The sequence below is a fragment of the Phlebotomus papatasi genome, chromosome 1 (assembly GCF_024763615.1).
Source record: "Phlebotomus papatasi isolate M1 chromosome 1, Ppap_2.1, whole genome shotgun sequence".
NCBI lineage: Eukaryota > Metazoa > Arthropoda > Insecta > Diptera > Psychodidae > Phlebotomus > Phlebotomus papatasi.
In genome coordinates, this window is record NC_077222.1 from 70,747,172 (window position 1) to 70,755,822 (window position 8,651).

The following is an 8,651-nucleotide window of genomic DNA, read 5'->3' on the forward strand; positions in this document are numbered from 1 at the left end:
CTAGAAAAAAAACGTGACACAGAAAAATGAGGATGTGATCATTTGAAAATTTTCCGAAAATTTTCCGGTGAAATTATCTGCACAAGGTCTACTGTATTAGACGAAAATCTGAATTTACGAAATTTTATAGTTCAAAAATAAAAAATAGACAAAATTAAAATTTTTTCCCAAGTCAAACCCACTTACTTTTCGGCCCCGAAAATGTGCATAATTCCGGGACAAAGTGTAAGAGGAACTACAGCGAATTTGAGCAAATTTGCTTCAAAATCAAACTTGAAAATTGCCAACAAAATTTTTCGCCCAACTGAGAGAGTCCACTGTACTTTTATTCCGTGATCTATTCGTTCTAGGGTGGAGTAACCACTTATCGACACTTTCAGGAAAAAGTGAAATTAAATTTAATATAACTTTTGACCCCTTATTATCAGATAACTTAAATTTGACACAAAGTTACTTAGATATACATATTTGCTCTTCTAGATTCGTCAAAACTATAGTCCTACAATTTAACGTGGGAGTACTTAAAAAAAAGTGATTTTTACTAACAATGCAAAAATAACAACTTCGTTGCCACTTTTTGGAAAGGTAACTCGAAAGGTAACTTGGAAAGGTAACTCGATTATTTACAGCAATATTATGCAAAGAATACATTCAGCATTTCGTTTTCCTCATGATCACCTTATTATTACTCACATTAAATGATTTTTCTTCACTTTAATTTGAGAAATCAAATTACAGTGCCCGCTTTCTAATCCGGATCGCCGTAATCCGGACGAATTATCGACGGTTACATTCAAAATCATTTTGAGGTCATGTATGCATGTGTTTTCAGCAATGAAAATGAATTATCTTGTGATGTTTTTGTTTAATAAATGAGGTATAATAGCATAGAATTCATTAATTATGTCTTTTTAATCTTCTTTAAAACTTTTATACTAATTCTACAAAAGAATCTTGTATTATATTTTCGAGACGTTGAATAAATTCAAAAAACAAAGCAGATTTGACAACTGAGAATCTATGAAGTTAAGTTAGCGTCGCCTATTGAGAAGCTATGGCGACAGGTGGTGAATCAATTTTAGAATATACCACTTCCCGCCAAGACTTATATTTACATAAAAATACAGTAGACTCTCGCTAATTCGGCTCTTTTAAGATCGGGCTACTTTTTAATTCGGGCAGCGGTTACATTTGAAAAAAGTTTGTTGACATTTTTCAAGTTTAATTATGATTATCAAATGAATCAAATATGCTCAAATTTGATATGGTTTGTCTTACAAGGGGAGGAATCCAACTGTCTCCCTCGGATCGCGATGAAACTTGGCATGTAAGTAGGGTCCATATAGAAAGTTAACCAGCCACTGGCTTTTTACTGTGCGGCCATTAGAAGTAGTCATTGTGCCTATTGGTAGTCACGAATTTCTTATATATGAAAGTTTCTTTTAACATTTGTTACTATTTTTCTTTGACCTGAAAATGCATTTTAATGATGTTCAAGCTTGGTTAGTGAGTTACTGATAAACGTCAGAACCCTTTCATGGGATACACCTTCATGGTAATATCATAGGTCATCCGAATAGACATATTATACTTCTTCAAGGAAAATAATATTTTTAATATCAGCGAATTTTTCTTTTTGATTGTTTAAAAATAGCAAATGGGAAAAATTTCCTTTTCTTCTGTTCCTTCTTTTCCTCTTTAAATTTTACTGCTGCCTTTACTTTTTTCTATAAAATTTTTTGTTTTTGTTCATATCTGTGCCATTTTTTATTCGATTGTGATGAATAAGTAGTCGTTGGAAAGGTCTCAACGAGCTCTATAACATACCCAGAAATGATAAAAAACGGCAAATTATAACTGTCAAAATTTCAAGGTCAAAACTTTCAAAGCGACTTTAGCGCCACTAGCGGAGGTTTGACGAAATTTTTAATATTCTACAAAATTTTGGAGCGGATCGAGACGTTTCATTTTCATATATTAATGTTTATATTTGGTTTAGTAGTTTTGAAGTTACAGACCAAAAACCAAATGCAACTTTGGAAGGTCATATCTTCTGTCCTATGGCATCAATCACCTAAAGTAGCATATCGTTGGTCCTCTATAACATGTGAAAAAATGAATAAAACGCATAAGGGATTCTAGGAGTTATGCGACTTTTTCTTATATTTTCAATAAATTGTGTTCTTCCTCAAATTTTACCAAAATTTGGAAATTACATGTTGATGATAATGATTTTACCTATGATAAAAAATCTAATCTTTTTCTTTATTGTATAAAAAATATTTATTTTTGAAAATTTGAGCCTGACTTTTTTTTACCCTCTATCTAGGGTAAAGTACCTACTATTATTGTTTTTACAAACTTTTAATTTTGTTATATATATATATATATATATAAAATATTTTTCCAAACATTTCAAAGTAAAATTTTAAAAAGTAAATTAAAATTCATATTGACAAACTGATCATGTGTTTCAATATAATACGCCGTTATTGTAGTCAAACGTTACTTCAGCCGAAGAAGTATTTTTTTTCAGAAAATTTTCACTGATGTGCATGTTTGTAAAATATGTCGAAATCAAAATTGAAAATCTTAAAGAAAGCTTACAGTTTTTTATAGAAGGAATATCAATAAATTTTTATCACAAGATATTATACTTCCACGAATTTTCATGAATGGTATTGTAATCCACAAAAAATTCTCCAATTAGTATTTTTAAACCAGGAAGAGGAAAAATGTTTTTTTTTTAATTCTTTTAAATCAAATTCTTGATTGGCATTTTTAAATTTTTCTTTCTTTCTTTTTCTTTCTTTTTCAGAAAGAAAAATTCGCTGATATTAAAAATATTATTTTCCTTGAAGAAGTATAATATATCTATTCGGATGACCTACGACATTACCATGAAGGTGTATCCCATGAAAGGGTTCTGACGTTTATCAGTAACTCACTAACCAAGCTTGAACATCATTAAAATGCATTTTCAGGTCAAAGAAAAATAGTAACAAATGTTAAAAGAAACTTTCATATATAAGAAATTCATGACTACCAATAGGCACAATGACTACTTCTAATAGCCGCACAGTAAAAAGCCAGTGGCTGGTTAACTTTCTATATGGACCCTACTTACATGACAAGTTTCATCCCGATCCGAGGGAGACAGTTGAGTACCTCCCCTTGTTAGTTTTGATGTGATTTTGCATTATTGAGGGATTTCCATGCAATTTACGATATATATCAGTGTGTAAACTCAATATCTATATGCACATGAATAAAAAATCGTTGCATTTCAAAAAGTTTGTCGCCCGAATTTCTGTCTAATTCGGCTGACATTTCAGTCCCATGTGCCCGAATTTGAGAGTCTACTGTAATTTAAAATGAAACATTAACTAACTAAATACGAATTATTTAACTAAAGACAAATATATTTATTCAAAATCGTAAATTTTGTTTGATAAAAGTTTCATGACACTTACTATATTTAGTAAGAAATATTGGATTCGATGCACTTGCTTAAAATATCCCTCTAAAAAATGCTTAAACATTTAAATTCAAAACAAAAAATTAGTGTTTTTCGACTCTATAAGTAACAGTAGAGATACAAATTTTTTTACATCTAATTTATTTCACAAATAGGGGGAACTGGGGTAGTAGTAAACAGGGGTAGTTGTAAAGACTGTGATTTTTTTCATTAATTTTAAGACTCCAGAGGATAAAACCCATAAGCATTTATAGATACCATGGGAATATATGCCCACAGATGAATTGCTCAATAAAATCCTAATACTTTAAAAATAAAAGTCATTTTTCCCGAAAATGTTGATATTTCAATTATTTTGGTAATTTGGATTTCCACCTGGAAATTAAAAACTGTGTAAAATAATCGAAATAGCAATACCAATTCTTTTCTACATCTTTTAGGATTATATTAATGCATTTACTAGAGAAATTGAGATTCTCATTATTTTAAAAGAATTAATAATTGATCAGAAAACAGCATTTGGGGTAGATGTAAACAGACAATTTCCCTGTAATTGTAGATGTCGCGAGAGTAGAATGAATGGCAAAATATTTTGTCTTCTTCTTCTTCAATTCATTCATTTAACAGCTGCATCTCACTGGAAATTTTTCGTTGTCCCGCGCAAAACTTTTTAGGAAGAAAACGCAGAAAATACTCTTAATTTCTTTCCTATTTCTAGATAAAATGAGAAACTATAAGAAGTAGAATATTTACGTTAGTAGAAAAAATACGCTAACATTTTCTTTTCAATTTCACAAAATGAGTTGGTAAAAGAGCAGGAAATTGACCTTCATACGAAATGTCTACTAACGAAAAAAATTGGTGGCGCTGTGTTCGATAAGAAGTCACATGACGTCAAAATATGGGGAAAATCGGGAAAATCTATTGAAAAATGTCTTTGATTTGCATGCTTTTAGTTTTTTTGCTATTATTCTTTGTAAAAAGTGTAGTGATTTTTTAAAAAATATACAGTCTTTATATATCTCTTAAGTAAATAAAATAATTGAAAGGTGTAAAGTAATATTTTAAGGGTGGAAAAAAGGGTGTTTACATCCTCCCCAGAAAGTGTTTACTTCTACCCCAGGTATTTTGTGAAAAGAGAAAAATGCATAGTGACACAAATTTTATTTTTATGGAAAACTCAATTGTTTTCCAGCATCCGCATTACCCTCGATGTATTGCCTATACCCAAAGGTAAAGCATGAGCTAAGAAAGATTGTCCAAAAAATCACAGTGTGCTTGGAAAATCACCTCAAATTCGCATCTATCGAAAATGTTTACATGTGCTTCGGTCTCCCCTAATGGAAAAATTGCGATTTCAATGCAAATGGCGAAAAGTGAGGCACTGGCGAGAAGTGGTAATTCCACCCTATGGACGATTTATTCAAAAGAACGTTCCTACGGGTATGTTAATTTTCTCGATGCATAATGCCTAACACACTATAACTTTTGTTTTGTAAACATGTTTCTGACATTTAAATGAGAGTGAGTGAAATCTAGACCTAGTCATCTCGCTCACTCTCATAGGAAATATTGAAAACATATTTACAAGCAAGGGGGTCCGTGGTACAATTAGTAAGAGCGGTAAGTGTTCGGCTCTTGGGCGGTGTGACTCGAGGCTCGACTGTCACAGTTGTGAGTTCGAGTCCCGCTTGCTGCAAATGATTGAAGCGTCTGAATGGACATATTTCTCATACACAATGTAATCTGAATAAAACATTGTAAAAATGAAAAATGTACAAAATGGCAAAATGCGCCCGGTAGGGTAATGTTCTAATTAAAAACCATTTCCAGACGTTTTAACTTTGACAGAAGATTCAACGGATTAAGTTAATATTTTTTCTGAAGAGAATCACATAAATTTGCTCCTTAACTCTTCTAGAATGTTACTGTTTAGTGAAAATTCTTTAGATATAATTTGAAAACTTCTTAAATACAAGAAAAATTTGCGAGCGTAAAATGCTTCTATTGGAAACATATTAATCTAAATGGAGGCAAGAGAAAGTTTCTAATTGGAGACAAACAGTGTAAGTGAAACCGCGGCGAAAAACTTCCAAAACCTTGTTGAATTGCTCCTGAGTACAGGATTTGTTCTTATTCCTGGTCTTTTCTCCTTTCCCAAAACAATAAGAAAATCTGTCGAAAAAAATCATATTTCCAGGGTTTCCTATTGAAGCTATTGCAGACGCTTCAGAAAAACTCTTTTTGTTCACGAAATAGGTAATTATTTCATTTGAAAACTTCACGTACCGTTAACAACAATAAAGATTAGCACTTAAGTTAACTAAAATTAGTCAGAAATGTGACATAAATGTTAAACAAAACGAATAAACAACAGTCACCTCATTGTGTTTTTCATTGGAAAACATGGTCGAAAAATTCGATTTCCGATTTCACTTTTAATTTTTCTAAGAAATTAACAAATTAAAATTTGTGAATATGAATGGGTTTTCGCTTTATTTGGAGCAAAATTAACTAAATAATGAATCTGTGGTATAGAAAATATATAAATATAATAATTTAGTACCGTATTTAATCGTGAAAACAATGACGTTTCCATTTGGAGTAGCGAAAAATTTCCATTTGGAGCAGGTTTTGAATTAGCTTAATTTACCCTATTTATCTTGTCGCCACTGTATGGAAATTTTCTTGATGCATTGCATAATGCCTAACGCACAATAACTTTTATTTTGTAAACATGTTTTTGACATTTAAATGAGAGTGAGTGAAATCTAGATCTAGTCATCTCGCTCACTCTCATAAGAAATATTGAAAACATATTTACAAACAAGTTATTGTGCGCTGGGCATAATGACTAGCGCACAATAACTTTGGTTTGTAAACACATTTTCAAAATTTCCTATGAGAATGAGCGAGATGACTAGATCTAGATCTCACTAACTCTTGTTGAAATGTCAAAAACATGTTTACTAAACAGAAGTTAATGTGCGTTGGGCATAATGCGATAATGGCATTTCGCGCGTTTTTTTTTCGTGCCCGAAAATGTGCATAATCCAGGGACCTCCTGTATTCAGAAATATTCAGCAAAATTCCTCGTCAGCGCTAAATTGCTAATCTTCGTAATTCAATGGAAACAGACTCCGTGTTGTGTTTGGGATGAAAAGGTCGGGGAAGAGAAAAGACAAATCTATTCAAGAGTTACATATCTTATTATTCATGTATATTTAAATCAAGAAAAAAAACTTAAAATTTCAGTAATGTGTGAAATTGTGGACAATTCTTATTCGCGAGCAGCTCAAATTTTATTTTAAAAATCTTTTATTCAATTTGCTGATCAAATCTTATTCCCAATTTTGCAGGGAGAAGGATGCGTTAGTTTTTTTTCACGCATATCTTTTCTACATCATGAGTGGAATTCATTATTTCAATTGAGAAAGAAAAAGTCATACAAAAAAAAAAAACTGAGAAAATCAGAATTTTTTTTTTAAAAATCATATTTTTACCATCTTCACTTGGCAGAGATGCAATTCTAATTTTCTTCAATTGATGGTGTGTGCCAGGTGAGACGTTCCTCGTAGAATTGGATGACAATATGAGGACACCTCACATTTGCTTGCTTCGATGGAACTAAATCTGCTTCATCCGTATCCTTCCATTTCATCAAAAACATCAATTCGCCCGAAGTGTCCGTGGCTCCTGCAGGGGAAAAAATAATAAGGTAATTTTTTAGTGGCTTTCTTGGTGGGATGCGGGATGATTAGAAAATGCAGGGAGGGGGATGGTGCTTACCCAGAATTCTATCTGGCTCCAATCCCTTATCAAATCCTTGGAGATTTGAGCCTTTCTTGACATCCTTCTTTTTAGCGGCTGGCACTTTAGTTTCAGTCGCTGGTGGAGTTGAGGTTTTCCTCTTTTTGCTCTCAGACTCTTTCCGGCCTGCTAGAGAAGAAACTAGAGAGAGCGTTTGTAGAAGAAGAAAAAAAAACTAAAATACGAAGGAGACTCGGGAGTAAATAAAATCAATAACCGCTTGTGGCGCCATCTCGACAAACACACTCCCTTGATGGCAAAATATTTCACAAATATTTTCCCATTTTCCCGCTTTACCGTCCCAAAATCTCTCCCATTGCACCCAAATAGAGTTCACAGGGATGACCTTGAGCCTCCATATGCCAGTGATTGTTGAAAATTGGCCCAAAAAATGTGCGGTAGAATGTTTTTAAAAACTGTGAGCTTACCTTCCTTCTCCTTTTTCTGTCTTTGTTCCTCAAATGCTTGAATGAGGTCCGGACAATCGAGGTTTTCCTCCGGTTCCCACGTATTGTCTTCCGAAGAGTAACCTTTCCACTTCAGATAGTACTCCACCTGCATTTACAGCCATCATACAAGAAATAATCAAACAAATAAACAGCATTAGCCGGAAAGTTTTTTGGATTGAATGGCCGATGTGTGCAACCCAAGCTGTCAACTCACCTTTCCACCCCGAACTCGGCGATCCAATACCTTCTCCACCGAGTATTCCTCTGTTTCCTGTGGTTCCGGAGAGTCACCTTTCTTGCTCATTGTATCGCTATTGGTGCCTGCAAGTGCGCAAAAAAGTTCTCCTTTCAACACTAACAATGAAGGCGCCTCCACAAATGTTTGGTTATGTAGAACATTCACAATTTACCACAAATATCCTGTGAATTTTCTCACCTTGATCAAATCAATGCAATAATGGAATATTGCGCGATGCGTTAAGAGTGATTTTTCGTGAAAATATCCTCTTTTACACACGGAAAAACACTTTATTTTTGATCCGGTCTAGCGTCTCTTTGCGTCGTCGAAGGAAATATAGCGAATGTCGAATGACAATTCTAGCAGAAATCCATTAGATATTTCTGATTTCTAGCAGAAATCAATTGGACAATTCCTCACTGCTCCTCCAACATAACTATTATCCAAGAAAAATTATCCAAATATCACTTCATTCCATATTAGCGCCATCTTATGGTGAAGAGTTCAAAATTAAATGAAAAATCGTTTTTCTCGTGCATTTCTATTTCTTTTCATTTTTTTTCTAATTTTAATTTTTTGCAAAAATTTAAATAAAAAAATAGCTTTGTCTTCAATTTACAGTAAATTCCTTTAGTGTAGGTCAATTTCTCTTCTCTCCTCAAACAATGCAATTTAA

The 8,651-nt window shown here is 32.9% G+C and overlaps 1 protein-coding gene across 1 annotated transcript; it reads right to left on the reverse strand.

The window, feature by feature from the left end:
• Positions 1-6,668: 6,668 nt before the first annotated feature.
• Positions 6,669-8,332, reverse strand: LOC129799948 (chromobox protein homolog 1-like). Its single transcript, XM_055844261.1, has 5 exons — positions 8,174-8,332; positions 7,952-8,058; positions 7,717-7,843; positions 7,268-7,429; positions 6,669-7,174 (listed from the first exon to the last, which is right to left on the reverse strand). Exons 2-5 carry the CDS (start codon positions 8,039-8,041, stop codon positions 7,008-7,010), a joined length of 546 nt encoding a protein of 181 aa, XP_055700236.1. The 5' UTR covers positions 8,042-8,058; positions 8,174-8,332; the 3' UTR covers positions 6,669-7,007.
• Positions 8,333-8,651: the final 319 nt, after the last annotated feature.